A 22,182-nucleotide genomic window follows, 5' to 3' on the forward strand; every position below is an offset into this window, starting at 1 on the left:
TTATATTCCCTATATTTAGGACAGCGACTATTTACCCCCTAAAAGTTTATGTTGGTTATTGCCTATTGGATAGGACAGTTGTTTCCCCCCTTCAATATTTATTTTTTTCCTTTTCTCCAATTGGTATTGCCTAAGCCAGAAAGCCATTAGAAGTGTTTTAAAAAAATCCATTATAAAAATCAGAATTAAATTCAATGAAGATACATTCTGAAGGCTTCGATTAGGATAAGCTTATGACATTCTGAATACAATGCCAGACAAGTGACGGGATAAAAGATTGTACCCTTTTCTGTTCTGTATCGGATGATAACCAAAAGTGAGCTGTAGCTCAGGAAAGCTTATGCTCAAATAAATTTGTTAGTCTCTAAGGTGCCACAAATCCTCCTTTTCTTTTTTCAGAAGCATGTGGTATCAATTATAATGTATCATCAATACACACTGTCCTATAACCTACAGTAATATGCTATATTTGGCCCTTTTCAGTATTTACATTTAAATTATCCGCTCATTTTATTTCATTACAGCTTAATTCACTGCTATGGATTGAAGGAACAGCATTGTACTATATCACACTGGAAGAATCAGGGTTCTCTATTATAGAATACAGGGACCATTCACATTTTGATACTTATTTCTTAAAAAACAGGTTGTGTCCATCCTGCACCAACCTCCCTTCGTATTCTTTGCTTTTGTCAAGATTTACAATATAGAAATTAATAATTTTCCTCTCAATTGTCAGAATGTACTTTTGTAGAGTCTCTTGAAATGAAGCAGACATACTAAGTTCTTGTCAAAAGTCAGGTAGAATAAAACAGGCAGAATCTGTCTTTGGATCACCCTTCCGAAATAGGAAGATGGACTGTATCCAGTCTGGTTAAACCTATCAAGTTCTGCATCTTGAATCTGGCACTGTTTAATGCTTTAGAGGAAAACAGCATAGCAGGAAAATATTTTGCAGAGGAATAGCAAGACAAACAAGTCAAAAATTCCCTGCATTTGCAGTAGCTGGGTTGTCCGTTAGAGAATTTAGGGATGAGATTTCAGATCAATTTAGGGAATTTAGACATACATCTTCCCTTAAAATTAAGGGAAGATGTATGTCTAAATCCCCTAAATCGCTTTAGAAAATCTCACCCTAGGATATTAAAAGCGTTGAAGCCCTTGCTTAGGCTTTAGAATCTAGAATACCCTTTTCTAGTATCAAATAGACACCTTAAAAGGTAGGTATTTAAACCCTTTCAAAATTTTGGCATGTTAACAATGTAAGACAAGCCCAAGATGAAGACACTGGCATCGTTCAGATAAAGAACAAACTTTTGTGTTCATACATACGGCACATACTGGAAAATGAAAAAGGAAGGACCCAGGATCATGAAGGGAAACACCATAAATGAGCCTGTTTATTTCTACTGGTACTATTTCTGTTGTGAAATACCCTAGGTGCTTTCCAAACAAAAGAACATTTTTTCAAATGTGCATTTTTAAGTTTCCCCAAACAGGAGTTTCCTTCCAACTTCACATTTTTAAGGCCTTTCCTGTGGTTCTCTTGCCATCATAGATACAAGTAATTAACGGACTCTAATTCACTGTGTGGGGATGTTTTGCCAGCAGGGTGCCCCGTTGACTTCAATAGGGCTGGGCTCTCTGGCACTGCCATGTACCCACATGCAGACAATTGCAGCACTGGGGACTAAATCTGAAATAAAGTTTTAAAGAATTTATTTTACTTTTCACTATTTTTGCTGTTTCTTTTTGGACAATGAAAATAGATTGATTAAGTTTGACTGCTTTTAGTCAGTTGTCTTTTTGGTTCCCATGCTTTAGCATATTTCAAAGAGGACTGTTTAACGACCCAGTTCCATGGAATTGTATTTTAAATTTATGATTTAAAAAAAAAAAAAAAAAGCTAAGCTTTCGCCCTTAAGTACATGCAAGTATCCCTTCAGAGTCTATTCATTAGTGTTCATTTACAATGTTCTTTTGGTTTTTGGTTTAGTATTTTAAAATATTTTGCCTTTTTTTTTCTCCTGACAGTACCTAAGAGCATCAAAAGGATTTTCTGTTTTTTGCCCCAGTTTAATTAACCACTGTACCTTCTGATCCTTTAACTGATTTGCTTCAGTACTACTTCTACTGGGAAATTCATTCTAATATTTGGCATCTGCTCCCAACTGTCCTTTCTGAACAGACAGGGAAAAGTCCATTTTTATTTGTAGCATCATTTCTCTCTTTTGCCAAAAAATTACCTGGGGCATCTTTTACAGCCTTTTGGTCTCCTTAACTGTGTAATTGTTTCCCCTTTCCATAATGTCTTCACGAGGGTCACGCTTTTACGTTACCAATGATCTCATTTAGGCCAGGATTATGCAAAGACACATTTAATTAAAAGCATTAGTAGTCCCAGTGAATAAAGTTACATATATGAAAGTCTTTGAAGGATTGGGACCTTAACAAACCCAACTTGATTATTAGTCCTGTAAATTAACTTTCCTTACCTCTACTTATATTTCACAGTTCCTTATTCACCTGTATTGACACAGAACATATGACCAGGTTACTCCTACTGAATAACTTATTCTGATGTAAAAGAAACTACTGTGGAGAAAGGTGCTACTTAGTGTGAGCAAAAGTTTCACAATCTGTCCCAAAGCTTGAAGAACAGTAGATTGCTAAGAGGCTTTCCCTGATGTAATTAAATTGATCCTCAAAAGCATAAATGAGTCCTAGTTATTGGACATTTGTTATTTTTTTCCATAAAGACAAAATGTAAATATATTCCAAAGGGATTAGCCCGGTGGAAGCCATTTATAGTGCAATGCAGGGAAATTTCAATTTAAGTAGAAAGTCCTATTAAATGCATTGAAGAGAATCATCCTACTTCACTAATAACTGGAGTTTTGCTATATCCAAGTTCATTTTAAGTGGATTTCACTGAACTGTAGAAGCCATCTGATGCAAAGCAAAAATAGTTTTCCATCCTTTGCATTTGGAGATGCAACGCTAATACTACTGGAATAAGAAGTGACTCCTCGTGAAGGGTGAGGGCCTGAACAAAAACCCTGGATCCAATCACCTCCTTAAATTTGGGGAAATTTGTTTCTGGGTGCAGACTTTGGGTGCCATCTCTACCCATATGTGCAGAGCAGTCCCTTGGGTAGGCTGAATCAGGGTGACTGCTCAGGGCCTGTGCAATTAGCCGGTGCAGTTGGTCCCAGAAGACATAGGCATGGGAAGTAGGAGCTTGGGGGGTGCTGCTCCCTGCGTGCCTGGGGTCCTGGCTGCTGCAACTGCAACCCAGAACCAGGCCGGATCCATCCCACCAGCCCAGTCGCTGATGCAGAGTGGGGCCCCCAAGCCGGTGTGGGGTGATTTGTCCCAGGCTCCGCACCCCGCTAAGGACGGCCCTGCATATGTGAATTAAGTTACATTGCCTAGAGTAAACTACAGTTGAAAAGACATGAAACATTAAGGGCAGAAGATATCAAACATCAGTCAAGTACATGAGTGCTTTCCATCTTCTCATAGTATAGTGTCACATGTGACCTATATAAACAAAAATCAAACTCAGGAGGGGCTAGAGGAGGAGCAAAGGAGAAACATCCATGAAAACTTAAAGACAATCACTCAATCAACAAAACGGTTACTAACCTTCTCGTAACTGTTGTTCTTTGAGATGTGTTGCTCATGTTCATTCCAATAGGTGATTCCCAATTAGATGTGTGCGTGCCTAATTGGAATGGACATGAGCAATCACTCGAAGAAAAAACGGTTACTAACCTTCTTGTAACTGTTGTTCTTCAAGATGTGTTGCTCATGTCCATTCCAGTTAGGCGCGTGCACACCTAATTGGAATCACCTCTTGGAGTAGACATGAGCAATCACTTGAAGAACTTCACTTTCTCACATCTCACACCTAGAGCCAGTTAGAACTCACTGCTATAGCAGCTCATAGAACCCACTCTAAAAGTAAATGAACTTTCTTAAATAGTTAGACTAAGATACACTTGTTTTTGGAGATCATGTATAAATAAATTGGAAGAGCTCTTTCATTTTGATAACTGATACAAGAATCTATTCAAAACTCAGTATGCATACCCATAAAAGACAGACATTAAAAAAAAAAAAACAACCACCTTAGTCTTGGACTTCAATTCTCTCAACACACAACGTTTACACTGTGAATTGGATGTGCTGTATGAGTGAACAATCATAGCGATAGAAAAAGAGCTATTAGCTCATTTGTCATCCTTCTACCAGTGCTGGATTGCTCCCAAGAGTAATGTTTGTCAGAATTTTGTCCAGTCTCTTATGAAGTGTTCCAGTAAACAGGACTCTCATCAGTTATAACTTGGTGGAGTATCCCAAAGTTTAAGATTGCCCTATGTCTTTAAAAGAAAATGGAAATTTTTTTTTATTTTATTAGATATATTAACTGAAATTATCCACTTCAGAAATTAAATTGTTGATATATGACAGCTACAGATGAGCTCCAATGAAGCTAAATTTAATAGATTTAGTAGTTTCTGGTTTGTATGTGATAACCGAGGTTTTGATGCTTTCATCAGATACAGACATGTCTTCCTCACACATTATTACATCATAAAAATATGGAAAATTCTTTGGATAAAAAATATAATTTGTGCATACAGCAGTATCAAGAAACCGAACAGCAAACTAGACCACATTTAAAAGTGCTGGCATGCAAACAGTTTTCTTCTGTGCCTTAGTTCTTTTCTTTTTGACTCTGCTTAAATAGGTGGCACTCTGCCTTCTGGCTGAGCTAAAAATGGAATAACTGTTGCTCATATCAGACTAAAAAGCATTTAGTGCCTTGATATGAGTTCATAGGTGCTCCATGATACATGGGTGCCATAAGATTGATTACCTCCCATTCCAGACTCCTTAAAGGATTCCATTCTCAAGCAGGACTCATTCTAGTAACAGTGTTCTCCTGAATTCTAGTTTAAAGATAAGCATTTGTTAAAAAAACAAACAAACCCAAAACATTAAGTCTTTGCCAGATTGTAATTATTCTTTTACGCTACAAATCAATTGCTAGCTGAATCCTTACTGAATTGCATTTAGCTTCAGCTAGTGATCACCCAAACTAAACAAATTCATTGTTCAAGGGTCATGAATGTTCTCTTCTCCCTGTCCCCAGGGTCAGCTCCTGCAAAAACAACTAAGATCCTAGACTAGTTACTCAGGCATTGATCACATCGTCATCCTGGATTGGATTTTCTTGATGTACAATAATATGTCTTTATCTGGTTGCAAAGTCTCTAAATTGGCACACTCTCAAAGATGTTTTAAATTTCAATAAATTTAATGATTCATTTGCAATATAGTACTAATCATTTTTGTTCTGCTATACATGCTAACAGTTTGTCATTTTCCATAGATATATGCCCATCAAATATATATGTAGTATACACATCAAAGTATTTCAGATGCCTACCCAATTTTAGACACTTAATTCATGTAATTAATTGTCAATTTACACAGACTACCTCTATTGCAACATAATATTTTATAATGCAACTCTAAAGGCTTGCTTATATTAAAACACAGTTGTTAAAGAGTACACTCTGGACATTTCATTTAATCTTAAAACAAGAATGTTATCATTGATGTAGGAGACATTTTTTAAATAGTTTGAACTTCATTTGTTTTATCACAGGATCAGGCGATCAAACAACATAGTTTCAAATTAAAATCTTACTACAGCTGTCCCCCAACATTTATGCAAACTCTTCTCTGATTCCGAGAACGGTAGCTGGGACTGAATGAGCTTCAGACAACAGCTGCACAAATTTAAAAAAGCTTATTTGGTTATGTAGAGTCATATACAAGTAATTCAAAGAGCTAAAAAAATAGACAACTTTTCATCCAATGAGACTAAAGGCTGTCTTCAAGGGTGAGAAAGAAGGGATCACTACTGTAAGTCTACTTGTGTTCTAAAAAGTGTATTTTGCAGGCTCCCCATCAAGACACTCAAACAGCTTGGTCAGACTCCTTAATTAGAGGCAGGGGTTTTGGTCCTTCTGAAGTAAATTTCAGAACTGGCAAAGGGCACGCGTTCAGAAAACCAACAGCAAGCTTGATTTGATATAAAAAAGCTGCTAGTTATATAGATATTCAAAGAATTATGGAGCATATTTGTTTGCAAACTTAATTCCTATATGTTTCTTCACTGTTACTATGGTGCAGCAGCATCATACTTAAGGCTGTGTTAGAGAGTTCTGTTTTGATGGGTGCTTTAAATCTTTATTTTGTAAAAGTTTCAATGAAATGACAAAAACCAAACACACAGAATATAGATAGCAAACACCATTTGAAATTCTTCATGGAGGTTTGATAATAAAAGAAATACAAGAAACAAGATACAAAAAACAAGAGTTTAAAAATCACCCATTTTGGCAGTTATTTGATTGAACAATCTCACTTTTATTTGTACCATTTTGCAAGAAATCTCACACGCTCTAGGACCTGTCCTTTGGCCACATTTTGCTGTACTGATTCTAGAATCTCAGTTACACATCAGGAATATCAGTCCACAACGTATTTTACAGTATTTAAGCCATAATGGCAAGTTTGTTCACCAAAATTAACTCAACGATTTTTAATTTGACAAAGAATCTGCTGTGTTCGGAATGCTGTCACTCACTTGTAAGGGCGACACACAGCACACCAGAGTGAGAGTTCTTCCCTCAATACCCCTGAAACCTAGACAAAAGTTCTCCGAGCTCGGAAAGAAGAGACTAGGAGCTTAGTGACAGAGACCTCAGAGTGTTACAGCAAAATAACTTCCCAAATGCATGAAATGTGTGACAGCCAGATGTGCTGATCTGTTGATATAATCGATATCAAGGCACATAGTCATCATTAAGCTTTCACGTTAGAGTGCAAATTTTGAGGAAGCTGAGGTACATAATGCTTTCTGATATTGGTGGGAGATGGAAGTGAAAGCATTATGGAGTGTTTGAGTGTGTTACTGCAGTGTAGACAACAGAAAGGTGTAAAGGGATACACATGTCTTTCCCCTAACTTCTTTCCATGTTTTTAAGGTTTTGAGTGGATGGGGTGTGTCCTACTGTAATTTTAACCGAAAAAGAAAAAGGAGATACAGGCAGCGTTCGGCTAAGTATAGTGATTGCAATATTTTTGAATTAAATCAAACACACCACAGTGGTTGTCAGAGTATTTTTTAATTACATTCTGTGACTGTGTTCATATGCAAATGGATTTTAGGAATGATTTTTACACTGTCCATAATTTGTGCATAAAGATAACAAAAATCAGGTAACCTTGTGCAAGATGTACAACCTTCATACTTAAAAACGAAGCACACAGAAACACATCCAGTAGGAGGAAGGCCTTTTCAATAAGTTTTTTTTCATAACATGAAATCACATATTTAAAATTCAAACTGTACACTAAAGCATATGCAGAATTTTTTCAGAGACTTACTGAGAAATGCCTATAAGGATTTGCCTAAGGACAGATTCTGATATGCTTACTCACACTGAAAAGAACATGAGTAATTCTGGATATACTCAGTGTAAGTAAAGGTGCCAGAATTTAATCCTTAGTAGTTACATTAACTTTTTTTTAACTATGAGTCAGGCAAAATAAATGCTTAAGGCAAATTTTATTGTATATATTTTTCAAAGCTAACATAATTATATGTACTTGGTTTATAATACACTAAAGGAATGTACATTATGGTATGTGGAACATGTGGCAGGAAGAAGTCAGATACGTTATAGTTAAAACATTCAGTTTCCTGTTTATAGAAATGTTTTTCTATTTATATAAAACCCACCATGTATTGAAATTTTATCATACATGCCACTTTGGCTTACAGTTAAAAACGTTTCTGGAGTTAGAGATGTAAACAAATATGGAGACCTGGGGAAATTTTATGTTCTGTTACTTTTAAGGTGTAATGCATGAAGTCAAAACAACTGCTGAGCTACCACTCTGAAGATTTAAGTGCTTTGCTTCTTTACAGCATCACCTATTAAATTAGTTAGTGACAGTAACTTAATTTTAAGTGATTAACGGTTCCTTAACTGACATAGTTTCAGTATCCTTTACCTTCATTTTGTGAGTCCAGTGTCACAATCCAGGCAAATCATATTTCAGCAGACTTCTTGTAAAATGCTTCTTAATCCATGCAATCGTAAAATAGATATGTTTGCCACAAGCAACAGTAATGCAAAGAACACGGTCAAACAAGCAGCTAGGATGTTCTGGAAACTACCCTATGCTGAGGCTCAAATACTGTATGGCTGGCACAGCAATCAGGAGCAAAGATGCTGCCAGAGGCATTATCTGTTACGTTAAGTCCTGTCAACCAGGGGATCCCTCCTCACAGTAAGGTAGGGAATGACATACTGAAGTCTATACTTCGTTATTCCATAAAATGCTTTCTCTACCAACTGATGATGGCAGCACATTCAACAGCGAACTACGCCACAATAGCTCCTGAACCACAGAAGAGGCGCAAGAGCATGCGTGTTAGCAGCCCTTTCTCCTAGTGATCTTGAATGCTGTGGAGAGATCCTGCCCTGCAGCTTGTGTGGTAGGATCTTTTCCTCTCCTTTTAATCTTAAGAACTGAACAGTACAGTGCATGGCAGCATTTAGTCCTTAAGGCATGGAGGAGGTTCACATTTAAAATAATATGGAATGGAATGCCTTAAAAATTATAACCACACTAATGCGCTGAAGAAAACACTTTTTGATGGGTTTTGAAAAGTTAAAAAAGAGAATTTTGTAAGTACTTTTTAAAGATTTCTTGTCCTTAAAGTTTTCAAAGGTAATATGCACAGCTCACTTTGAGAATGTCAAAACACGCTGCACTTAGCCAAAATAATTATGGGGCTTGGGCAAAAATTATGGTTTTCATGGCAAGAAAACCACTGCATGTTTTTGTGATTTACATTTATTCCTTGACTAATTTTTCTTATTAATGTACAAAATCCATAATATATGCACATAAACTCACCTATGATCAATTCCAAATGTCTATAAAGGTCTCTTAAAAAAGTAAAAGTAGCCCTCCCTCAAATTTAACAAATCTTTTAGCAAATTCTGGAATCTTGATCTCTGTGCCTAGGATCAAAAAGTTAAAAGCATTTCCAGTTCTATGATTTTTCAGATGTTTCTATGCCTCTTCTCAGAAGTGAGGATAATTAAAAAAAAATCTGAGATAACTTAAAAATAAATTCTGTCTTAACTAGTTCTTATCATTGTCTCCACATACATCTTTTAAAAAAAGTCTCGTCCAAATGAAACATCCTATATATATGATCCCTAATGTAATGGTCCAAGAGAAAGGATATTTTCATACAATGGAATCTCATTAACCTTGGAAATGTAACTAACAAATACCCCATCGGATGGAAATCTTATATTTTTATGACAGACGAAGTTGTCACTCTTCAGTCACTTCCTCTTCAGGTTGTTTAAGCTCATTCAATAAATCTTTACCAGATGCTCCTGCTTTTGAAGCAAACAGAATAGCACCCTGTTTAAAACCCAAGGTCTTCAAACTTCTGGCATAATCCGCAAATACTACATGGATTAGTTTATGTAAATGACGGTTAAGGAAAACAGAAGTGAGAGATAATGGAGAAGGCTCAGAACCAGGCTTCTCTTATACCAAGCCCTGTCTAAGCAGGAAATGCTGAACACTGCTGTTAATCACTTGTTCACTTCTGGAACAAGATACCAAATATCATCTAAATATAACCTCTAAACACAAATTAAGGCAAAAGTCCTAATGCAAATGATTTACAAATAGCTGCTCAGCACCATTTTTCCAGATCGTCTAATGGCAGCGAATTAAAAACAGCAAAATTTTGATGAGGATCTATGGAAATTAATTTGAACACCCAGATACAACAATACAACATTTAATATCTTGTCTGGACATATTTGAGTTTTCTTATGGTACACAGATCCCATTTTTAGCAAACAGACTGCAAGATATTGGCAATAAAATAATTTGGGATGATCTATAGGACTCACTTGTGGCTTTGTCAGCTGGGAGCACCCAGGTCATCCCAAAATTCATGTAAATAAAAATCTTTATAATGGCTACAATTTTCAAGATTCAACACGTTAGCAGAAGTATACACTGGAAGAAATAAGTTCTCAGGTGGATTTTTTATTGTTAAGCTTTCATCTCACACTACACTTCGATTTATAACTTACATAATTCTTACAAGCTCAAAACTGATGATCCTTTTAGTAAAGGAAAAAAAAAATTCTTACCAGCACACACTGCAGGGGAGTGTGCCAAAAGACCTGAAATTCAATGTACATTGTGGCGTACAATTTTTAAAAAGATAACTGCCTTATTAGCCTAGCTAGCTCAACCTCGCTATGTGCCCAGCAGTAACCAGCAATTTAGCCCAAGTTCCATCAGCATCAACACTCTGCCATCTGCTCCCTTCTCCATTCCCAAATTTAAAGGTGTGAATTTAGGTAGTAGCATCCATAGGTTTGCTCTTATTCTTGCTCCCTTGTTTGTTTCCCAGTGCCACTGATTTAACAGAATACAGGAAGAGCCTGGTATTATGATTTGGGTGTATATTTTCTCTCCACGCATTTTCTTATTCTGTTGTTCCTTCAAGAAGTGCAGTACACACCCTGGGGGACATAATTATTAGGAGTTTCTTTTCCTGTACAGACTAGCTGATTTTTTTATATATATAGATATACACACACACACACACATATACATTCACCGTATGTCTTTTGGAAAAGGATATTTGTATCTTCATTAACTTCAATTGTGCCATACTTCAGACACACCTCAACAAATAAGGCAGCTCTATCAAAATACCTCATGCTGTTGAAAAGAAAAACAAACAAACTGTTAGGACAGGAAGATTTAAAAGTTCAAACCATTTTGATCTGGCTTACCTAACTCTATAATTCAAGAGTATTCAATGAGTTGATCTTTGATGCTAAAGTTTTGAAAGGACAAGGTTCAATTTACTAGCTCTGAGTAACAGCTGTTATAAAATGTTAGCACTTGTTTAGATGCTGGCACCTTTAAAAGCTGCTGAAAATTTAAAATGCCAACATGTTCCCTTGAAATTACAGAAAAAGCATCAGTACAAGAACATAGACAAGGATGACATGCTGTTGAAGTAACTGTCAACTAAATAAAACAGAATGAATTGTTCAAAAAATGAATTAAATGTAAGAAGTTCACAGAAAAACAAACATTTCCTGATTATACGTTCAGCTGACAATTTTGGACAAAGCAGTGTAGAGAATGTGCTCATTCAGTTCTACCTGTGCAGCATCTCTGCAACTCTTGTAAAACATCCTAGCGATAAGAGGACAAGGATGGCCTTGGATTTCTGGTTAACTTGGGGAGAGCAAAGGTGATCAACCCAACGTTTCAAGACATCAGCACACTCCTCTGAATTCAAACGAACCTTTGGGAGATAAAGAAGACCCAAGTCTGAATGCAACAACTGCTATATAACTAAAGAAAACATTTCCATGACAAGCCACGTACAAGTTTACTACATGATTTTATCTGATTGTAACTTCATTACAACTCAGCAGATTCTTACTCAGAGTTTCTCTCAAGTTACCACTTCCCAAATTCACTGGTCCCTAGAATGGTAATAATGAAGAAAATGAGAAACACAAAAAAGTTCTCAGATTACTTAAACCTTGACATAGGAAATCAGGCTTGCTTGCTATGCATTCCATTACACGTACCCCTGACGGTATGCAGAAGTCTTCCAGGGGGTACATCAACTCATCTAGATATTTGCCTAGTTTTACAACCGGCTACATAAAGAGCACTTGTGAAGTCAGTACCAACTAAAATTTCATACAATGACTTGTTTATACTGCTCTGTATACTGTACACTGAAATGTAAGTACAATATTTATATTCCAATTTATGTATTTTATAATTACATAGTAAAACTAAGAAAGTAAGCAATTTTTCAGTAATAGTGTGCTGTGACACCTTTGTATTTTTATGTCTGATTTTGTAAGCAAGTAGTTTTTAAGTGAGCTGAATCTTGGAGATACGCAAGATAAATCAGCCTCCTGAAAGGGGTACACTAGTCTGGAAAAACAGAGCCACTGCACTAACAGGATTCACTGCAATCAAAAGTGTCAAGGAATTAAATACAATGGGAGAAATGTCAACTTCTCCTGAAGATCTAAAAAACCAAAACGGGCAAATAAAAATGGGACTCATCGATTTGGAAAAATCTATATTGCCCCACTCCCTTACCTCTTACCAGTGAAATAGCTAAACAGATTGAAATTTTTATTACTTTAGGATAGACACCCATGAAAGTGAAATATATTATCTTTTTATTATTTTATTTTTTTCCAGACATTAAAATAAATCACATAAGGGATATACAATTTTACAAAAGAAAAATGTAGACAACAATCAGAACAGGTTATTAAAATGTCTTTGACAAATCTTTGGTGACAAACTCGAAAACTGGGAATTTTGACCATTGTTAGTCCCCAATCCTACAATCCGATCCATGCAGGTGGGCCTCTGTGCCCATGGGGAGACCTTCTGGGGCTCCCTATGGGAGAAGGTGTCTGCCGGCAATGATCCAGTTGCAGGGTTGGGACATTATAGCTTAATGCATTGGAAAGAACTTTTCTCATTGATATGTTTCTGAATTGATACTGAATGTTCTTCAAGTCTGAAGGACCTTGAAATCCACACTAATCTCTATAAATATACGTCTTGAGGCAGGCCTTTTATGTTCACAGTTTAATTTATACTTATTTTATTTCCAATGTTCTGCAAGCTGTTGAAGTAAAGAAAATTTCTTTTACTACTAAGTAAAAGATATAGAGATAGTTACAGGTGGCACTGTTGACTAGGTCATGGGAAAAAATGTAGACCGTAACCAATGAATATAATAACAAAGTCATCAGTGTACTTTAGTTGCGAGCTAACTGAATCATTGACAGTATATAAACAAAACCAAATGCCACTGCAGTTTAAAATAAGCCAAAAATTGATGCAGGGCTTCTTTGTACTATCTGGGTAATAATCTGGATTGAGCAATTACATACTTTTGCAAGCCATGCTGCACGGTTCCATTCTCCATAGGTTTGCAAATAACGACACGCATCAGCAGCTTTATCTATTAGACTGAGCAACTGCACTCCCTCTGGAAAATAGAAGTAGATTACCTAAAACTTGACTCTTAACTAATGGGAAAAAAAAGAAGTTGCTATTTAAATGCAACAGATCCCCTCAGAAAGGGCCACTTGCTGCCTCTTGGGATACAGGAGCTCCACAAAGTCTCCAGTTCTTAACACCCACCTCTTCATGCATTGTAGAGCTTTGGAGCTCTGAAGGTTATCCACGACACCATCTCCCTTTGCCTTACATGACATCTGCAGAGCTTAGAAATGCTCCACAAAGTTCTAACCTCTCCTCTGCTTCTCTTTGCCTCAAACAGACATGCTAAGGAGATCATTGGACCATGTAGACTTAATCGGTGTCACAGAATTATACCAAACAACAAGCTCGATTTCTGCAAATCATCCTTTAACTTTTTTTTTTCAAAAAGTAGCCTAGGCCCTAAAAAAAAATATTAACAAAACAGAGTAATATGCTTAAGAAATGTCTAATCACCTATAAACATAAGTAGTTCCACCACATGACTTCAGAAATTCCAGTCACCTTACAACAAGCATCTATTACATGAGGTAGAAAAACACAAAGATACAGTTCTAAGAGCCTATTTATATATTAATGGGTTTGAAACAAACTGAAATATAGAAGGCCTTTCATTTCCAACCTGTGTGTTTTAATTTTATCCAATAAATATGCTTTTGTTTTCATTAGGAATGTGACAGCAACCTTCTTTGGGATTAGCAATAAATTGCAAACAGGTTCATTTCTGGAATATGGTTTGCAATAAAAAAATAGACTGACTTGTTCAGCCTTCTTTTGAAGTACTTAAAATTATGTCTAATGCTTTTTGTACATCTGCAAACCCTATAAAATAAGCACCCTATATGGTTTACTGTAAAAAAGAGGCTTTTTGTCTAACCGTATTAATTTCCATAATAATTATCAGTATTGATTGCTTACAAACAAAAGGAAAACACATATTTTACCTGCTAGCTTTCCATTTGCTATCATGTTGGTTGCTACCAGTTTAATGGTGCTTTGAGAAGGACCTGATGAAGTGACCGTAGTGACCAAACATGCCTTGAGTGAATCACAGTAGTAATGTGGGTTTTCTGCATTTGTCTCTAATAATAGTTGTACTGCTCTGTCAGTCTGGTGAGAAAAAATAAAATTACATCATCTTAAAAACCCCCCCACTTTTGTTTGGATGTTTAAAAAAAACCAAAAACAAAAAAAAAAACAACAAACAGTTATAGTAACAGAGATAAAAGGAAAAAATCTATTTTTTCAAGTTTGTATACTAACTTGACTATAGTCCCAATTCAAGATTGCACCTTATTTAGGACACCACTTAAGCACACATGCTCTGAATAGGGAGAGGGTTAAAGCACACGCTTAAGTGCTTTCCAGAAAGAGGGCCTACATAGGAGAAACAATAAATTGCGTATGCAGTTTTCCCTGTTTGTGTGGTCTTTCACAGAGCAACGGAGGAAAGAAAAGCAACTTAAAACGTAGGGGTGAAATAAGATTGTATAAGCAAAGAAACTGGTCAGATACCCAAAGGGTGGCACCTGCAATAACCTAGCACATTTTTTTTGAAATTCACTATATTTAAAGTTGATAGGTTAACAAATTATGGAGAAATATGAAAGGCATTATGTATACTTAGTAAAATCTGATTTTAGGCTGCACTGGTTGTGTTGGTATATTATCTCTTTATTCATGTCTTTGACAGGAGTCATTGACACCACTATGTCTTCTTGTAAACTTGCATACCAATACTAGCAGTTTTTCCCTGCAAATACTAAGCTATCTGAGCAGCTTGATTATTTTCTTTCAGAGAACTCAAAGGGTAGTATCTGTTTGGTCATCTGACTGAAGAAAGATCCACGTGGAGTTCCAAAAGAAGGATGGGTGTTGAGGTGATTTTCGTATTTGGATGACACTTAACTCTGTTTCCATTTCATTGGACCCAGACGGTGCAGTGGAACAACATACCCAGCTGTCTAGCCAAGACTGGGTCTTGCCTGTAGGCTAGCTTGAAGAAACTCAGCCTAGATAAGACAGACATAATGTTGTCTGGATAGAGGAAGTATTGAAAAGAACACACAAAACCCACAGAAACAGGTAAGGGACATTACAAACAAACAAGCCACCCACAAACCTGCCCCAGGAGAAGAAGCTGGTCAGCACATTTCCTGGTGTGGTCATAGGTTGATCTTTTAACTTCCTGTAGATGTACCCTTTCAAGCTGAAATTTCTGCAGAGAAAAATTAAAATGATTACAAATCTGAGAATAAACTAGCTAATATATGAAATATATATTTTTATATATATATAAATATACTTTTCCATAATATGAATTAGAAACACCTGCAAAAATATGTGATCTTAAAATATATATATAAATTTTAAGTATATACAAATGATCTTATAAGCCTATGATACTATTTATTTATTAAACCACAAAGAAAGCCCAGCCTTTAAATAGTACTGAGTGCTTTAAGTTCAAATAACAAGTACACTGAGATAAGGGTAAAACTCCATTATTAACACACAATCATGCACCTTTTTCTTTGAAATAAAAGTGAGGCACTTATATGTAGGAGCTTTAAATTCAAAAGGGAAGAAATGCTCGTCATTTTGTTGATTTAGTCACACACCTACTAAATATTATTTATAAACGGTTTTCAATACCTGGAAGTAGGAATTTTCACACAGTATGTCATAGCATATATCCAACGGGTTGATTAATTTTTCTTGCAGACTATCTGTAGTTTTTGTAGTTTGTGCTTTTTCCTGAGAGAAACTGTACAAATAATGGGAAGCAACACTCCAAAAATGCAGTTCTGATTCATCCCCATAGAGTCTGAGAAGTCAAAAACCAAAATGAAGCAAACCCTACCATTATACATTGTAGCTACAACATCAGACTAGTTTAAATTCCCAGCACCCCCCAATACAATCACTTGTAACCATAATACTTATTCATTGTAGATTTTTTTCCACATACTACTAGTAATTGTTCTGTATTTTAAAATAATTTCTTTATTCAGAGAATAAGGTACATTCTTTTTGGCATCACAAATATTGTGGGTTACCAATAAGACTTATATATGACATCACAAACAATGATCTCTTTTGAAATATGTTCGACAAACTAGGAAGTAGCCAGTTGGAGGAAAGACTTTTACAAGGTTAGTTAAAGCTCAGTAAATCTCTCCACAAACTAGTTTAGCGAAGGCATTCAGAACTTAATCTATCCTCAACTTAATTTTCTGGGTTGCTTTACGCTTCACCAGGAAAAAAATCAATCATAAAAGCTTAGAAGCAACTAAAAAATGCAGAACAGGTTAAAAATTATCATTTGAGCAGAGCAACAACATGACAATGGTCATGGAATTAAAAAAGAGCCCCACTTTCTCTTTTCCTTTGCTTGCATATGGGCCTAGGTTTTAGGTTGTAAACTCTTTGGGAGAGAGATTGGACTCTATATTCCAGTAAAGTACCGAATACACTTTTGGGCATTGTACAAATAACAACTACTATTTCACTGTGGGTACGGTCGTTTCTTATACCTTTCTAAAATGCAATTCTGTTCAATCATGTTAAAGGAGTCTTTTCACTGTAATATAAAACTCAGTGGAAATACAAATAATTCACTAAGATAATAACTTAGACCCCATCCTTGAAATACATACACATTCCTAACTTTATGCACATCATTAGTGTCATTCATTTTAATAATACTATATACATGCTTAAAGTTAAGCACATTTGTAAGTGCTGACAGGGTCAGGATTATTTAGAAAAACCTTTCGACTTCATCTGAATCTCTGTTACCTTGCAACCAGTAAACATCTCTGCAATAGAGTAAATTCAGGATCAAGCACAAGTTTCTTGACGTCACTGCAAAAGCAGAAAGCCATATCTGATCTGTAATATGCTGTGCTGGATTTTTAAAAAACAAGTACTATATATTACATCTAGGAATTAAAGTTTACAAACGAAAACAAGACTTATTTCTTCTTGTCAGACAAGGAAAGTAGAAGCTTATCTCATGCTGACCTGAACAAAGGCCTCTATCAAATAATATTTCATCACGGCAATAGGAACTATACCAAGTTTAAGTATGTCGAAATCTTTACAGGAGCAATTCACTGTTTATCAGTTTTAATAGTTAAAATCAGTCTGTCAAGAATACCTTCTGACTTACATGTATTGCAATAAATGTGAACTACCAGAAGAGTATACCTGAAGCTGTAATATTGGTTTGCAGCAATTCTAAATATTATAAAATTAAATTAATAACAATGTCATAATTATGTAAATATAATCTGTATGGTGTCACTGGACAACAAATACATCTATTATAAATCTATGAATTCAGGTTTTGCATAAATTTTTCTGCATACAAAAGAAAATTAGCCTTTTTTTTGGGTTGAGGGGAGGAAAGGGGAAGAGCTTCCAGTTTCTTGGCTGCAAAGACTGCCTTAATAGTTTAAATGAATGTACTGCCATCTGTTGGCTATGCAACCAGGGAGACTGATGTAATATCGTCAGAAGTATGAACTTCACCCATGAAGAGTAACTTATCTTGAAAGGGTAGGATTTTCAAAAGGACCAATGTGATATTTTTCTGGTTAGGGTTTAAAATTCTGCATAATGTTTCGAATGATACATTTTTTTTTTAATAGGCTGCACCCATTTGGCCCAGGCAGCACTCTGAGGAGCAGACATGTTGAGAAACAGTTGCCAATAAACTGTGAATGCCATTTGAATTTAAATGCTGAGTATTCCTGGGCCTCTGGCTGGCAGCCACCGTTGTCTGTGGCATCAACAATGTGACAACCTAAATGTCTCAAATTAGACATGAGTTTCATCCCACTTTAATGTTTGATACAGTAAATTATTCTGTCAAGCCAATATTAAACAATTTGTTTTAAGAAAGATCTCCGATTTGGTAAGAATGCTACCGTTAACTTTTCATTAGACAAAGCAGGTCATGAAGTAAGCTAAATTTCATTTATTGTAACAAGTACTTATCTTTAAGCACAATCAAATGTTTTAATACAAAAATAAAGTTATTCCAGAGTGGCTGCTAAATGAAAAACCAATCGTTACAACTTTTGCTGCTGCAATCTCATTCAAAGCAGTATTTTGTTAAAACATTAATAAAATGGTGCTTACTTGGACAATGAATTCAACTGTTTTTGAAGCAGATTTTTAATATTTTCATTCTCTGGATAATCACTGCAAAGAAAACATTTGATTTAACAGGAATATATATTCTAAGAATTTTATATTTCCTCATAACTATATTGGCAATATTATCTGAAGTGGTGGAAAAGTGTTGGCTATGTACAACATGAAACATGGTGGAAGCCAACTTAATGTTCTCATGTCCTTAATAAAAAAACAGTTTAGACAGAAAATCTTGGACATCAGTTACTAGTTTCCAAGTACTATTCATGGCCTGTTCTTCATTCCTGCTCACCCTCATTACTCCCACATCTCTGTTATTGTCTCCTTTCTCTTCGCATTTCCTTCTTACCCACTCACCTTTACGTCTCCCCCTTTTTATGTTGCCTGCCCATTCCTAATCCTCAATCCCACTTGTCTCACAAGTTCTTTTCCTATCTCCTCTTCTTTCTCTATTGCTTACTCCTGCTTATTTTCAGCAATAATAAATCCAATCTTGACCATCCTCTTATTCTTATCTTTTATGCCCAACGTACCCACTGTTACCATGGCTTTCCCACACTGGTCCCTCACTCATCAATCTCACCCCCATTTCCACCTCTTTTTCATCTACAGTAGAACCTCAGAGTTACAAACATCAGAGAGACGAACTGACCAGCCAACCACACACCTCATTTGGAATTGGAAGTATGCAATCAGGCAGCAGACACAGGGACAAAAAGCAAATACTGTACAGTACAGTGTTAAATGTAAACTACAAAAATATAAAGGGAAAGTTAAAACATTTGACAAGGTAAAGAAACTGTTTCTGTGCTTGTTTAATTTAAATGAAGATGGTTAAAAGCAGCATTTTTCTTCTGCATAGTAAAGTTTCAAAGCTGCATTAAGTCAATGTTCAGTTGTAAACTTCTGAAAGAACAACCATGTTTTGTTCGGAGTTATGAACAACTTCCATTCCCGAGATGTTCAGAACTCTGAGGTTCTACTGTATTCTAGAATGCCCGCTTTCATAAAAAGACCATCCCCAATCTATTCACCTCTCACTCCCTTCCATCTTGAACTCATAGAAACCTAGATTTCCCCGTACAACACTGTAGCCTTAATTTTCAAAAGTGGTTCATGAATTTGGGTGCCTTACTGTTTAGGTGCCCAACTTGAGAAACCCGAAAGGGGCCTAGTTTTCAGAGGGTGGGTGCTCAGTACTTCTGAAAACCACTCCCTTTAAGGAGTCTCTGGTTAGGCACCCAAAAATAGAGGCCCTCAAAATCACTACTCACTTTGGAAAATGTAGGCCAGCATGTTTGCAGCTGTTCTTTCTTATGGCAGTCTTTACTTCTCTCACATCCTCCAAACTGAGGGCTTGCCCACACAAAAACTTAGTTGTCAGCAAGCTTCTGTGTGAATCTACCGCACACTGGCCTGCTGTACAATAAGTGTCTGTGTTGACCCTGCTGCTGTGCACTAAAAATTCCCAACTGAGCTTTAATGTATTCTGTTTCAAGGCAGCATAGATCAAAGCATACAAGGGAATTTTTAGAGCATGGCAGCACAGTCCACCTGGACACTTAGAGCACGGCAGGCTGATGAAAGGTATAGTCACACTCCAGCTAGCCATGAACTAAGTGTCCATATAGACAAGCCCTGAGATGGCTCCCAAAGGCTGCAGTGGAAGTGTCTATCTTCTCTTCTCTTGCTGTTTGCATCCCCTTCCTTTTTCTCACTCCATTTCCATTTTTGATCAATACCCCATTCAACTCCCTATTCCCTTCCTTTCAAAGCTGAAATCATCTGCTCCCCAATGGACTCACTGCTCTCCATCTCACCACAAACCATCATGCTTCTCTTTGAGGAGTTCAAGCTTCATGATGGCGTCCTGCCTAGCCCCTTTAGCTTCCACCTCCTTAGACTTATGTACTTTATATTTCATTTGCATTACGGCCATATTAATAATATATATCATGCAAATAAGTTTGCATATATTGACCATATCATTTTGTACATTGATTATCTTCTTAGATTGCAAACTCTTTAGGGCAAGGTGTGCATCTTCCTATGGTCTGTATGTTGCCCTGAACAATCCTCATGGGGTCTAAGCTACTGCCCTATAAATAATAAATGTTACATCCTTATAAGGTGCTCCATTCTGATAGGAATCTGCACCACTAAAGAGGAAACATGATCATTAGTGTAGGGGAAAGGGCTGGAATTACTCTCTAGTGGCCACCTCTAACTTTGAAATCACCTGCTTTTAGAATGAAAACATTTTTGTTTTTTGATGCAATATGTTGCATGAGTTTCTAATTCGGAGTACAGACAATTGCTATTGTCTTAAAAACGTAGGGGCTGTTTTCAAAGATGAAGGTAGGTTGGTGCCACTTGAAATAAACCAAACCTTTGACCTCACATCGCTCTGGTCTGATGAGAGGGAAGTATTGCCCCTCCATTCCGACTACTCGTTAAGTGCTGAAGTTCACCCATTTAACAACCTCCTCCCAAAGAATACGTAGGGGACCTGCATGTGATAACAGTTAAAAGTTTGAACAGAAAATTAAAACAAAGCCTTACATGTGTAAAATATCTAGAGTACATTTATCATTCCATGGCTGATGCAGCAAGAAGGCTTTTAAAGCTAATGAGGCCCTTGGAACAAGGAGATAAGGGCACCACACAGGCTCTGAAATAGAAGAAAGAAAGTGAGGAGGGAAATGAGTCATATTCAAGATCTATGAGTAGCTAACCTCTAATGACATAGCATTTAACAACTATAAAATATATAGGTAGCTGCCTGTAACAGAAGATAAAATATTAGATGTTAGGCCAGATTGTAATCCCAGATGTACAGCATGGATTATTGCACATGGAAGTCTGCTGCTACACATGAGCAAAAAGATTTTCTAGGAGATACAGTTAGTCACTAGACATTTACAATCAGAACCTGGTCTCCTCGGTCTTTGGCTTTTAGTTTAGTTAAAATCTGGTTGCAGATGAACTTGCAAAGTAAAAGTGAAATTTGAGTGAAGCAGAGATGTATATGGAGGGATGCTTCTATAAAGCAGATGTGAAAGAAATTCATACAAGATATGCCAGAATGCCTCATCCTTACACATCACAATTACTATGGACTCCAGTGAAACTGTATCACAGTTATTATCACAGTATTCAGGAATATCTGTATTGAAAACAGGAAGCATCAATATGGTTTTATAGGGAGGGAATTAAACTAAACGTATATCAATACTGAATGCCTCAAAAAGTCTGGTCAGTAGGGATACTTGTGCTTAACTATTGCCATAATGAATCAGATTGGTGGTCCATCTAGTCTGGTATCTAGTCTCTGACACCAGTAAGATGCTCCAGAAGAAGGGGTTAGATTCCCTGTCCTAGAAAATTATTGAATAATCTGCTCCTATGGGAAGTTTCTTTCTAACCTCCAACTGTTAGTGGTTTGCTTAAACACAAAACTATGATGGCTTTTATTTCTTGTATTTTCTATCTATCTCATGTAACCTAAGACTGTTTTCATTATTGCTATAAATGTCTAATCCTTTTTTGAATCACACTAAATTCTTGGACTCTGTGATACCCTGTTCTTTAAGCACAACAGGTTAATGAAATAAATATGCATTGACACAGTTTAATTTTCAGGTCTCAAAAGATAATTTATGATAACTAAATTATCCTTCAATGATGCTGATCCCACTGTTACTTGTCTTTCGTCAAAACTATAGCCTTCATAGTGTCAGGAGAAAACAATCCATTTTTATTTTAGACAAAGTTAGCGAAGTATATTAAATCAGAATATCTATCAAACACAGC

The 22,182-nt window shown here is 36.3% G+C and overlaps 1 protein-coding gene across 5 annotated transcripts in view; it reads right to left on the bottom strand.

The window, feature by feature from the left end:
* Window positions 1-7,189: 7,189 nt before the first annotated feature.
* Window positions 7,190-22,182, bottom strand: part of WDR11 (WD repeat domain 11) — a 74,507-nt gene continuing 59,514 nt past the window's right edge. For 2 of the 5 annotated variants that reach the window (XM_075131054.1, XM_048857201.2), the window contains exons 20-29: window positions 20,932-21,040; window positions 18,355-18,417; window positions 17,008-17,115; window positions 15,862-16,033; window positions 15,329-15,424; window positions 14,151-14,316; window positions 13,095-13,192; window positions 11,316-11,461; window positions 10,781-10,863; window positions 7,190-9,596 (exon numbers count right to left, since the gene is read on the bottom strand). In XM_075131054.1, the coding sequence (XP_074987155.1) occupies window positions 9,442-9,596; window positions 10,781-10,863; window positions 11,316-11,461; window positions 13,095-13,192; window positions 14,151-14,316; window positions 15,329-15,424; window positions 15,862-16,033; window positions 17,008-17,115; window positions 18,355-18,417; window positions 20,932-21,040 (1,196 nt within the window). In that variant the 3' untranslated portion in view covers window positions 7,190-9,441. Of the gene's footprint in view, window positions 9,597-10,780; window positions 10,864-11,315; window positions 11,462-13,094; window positions 13,193-14,150; window positions 14,317-15,328; window positions 15,425-15,861; window positions 16,034-17,007; window positions 17,116-18,354; window positions 18,418-20,931; window positions 21,041-22,182 lie in introns of those variants that run through there. The other 3 variants (XM_048857203.2, XM_048857202.2, XR_007357547.2) reach the window with 2 other exon arrangements.

The sequence above is a fragment of the Caretta caretta genome, chromosome 7 (assembly GCF_965140235.1).
Source record: "Caretta caretta isolate rCarCar2 chromosome 7, rCarCar1.hap1, whole genome shotgun sequence".
Lineage (NCBI taxonomy): Eukaryota > Metazoa > Chordata > Testudines > Cheloniidae > Caretta > Caretta caretta.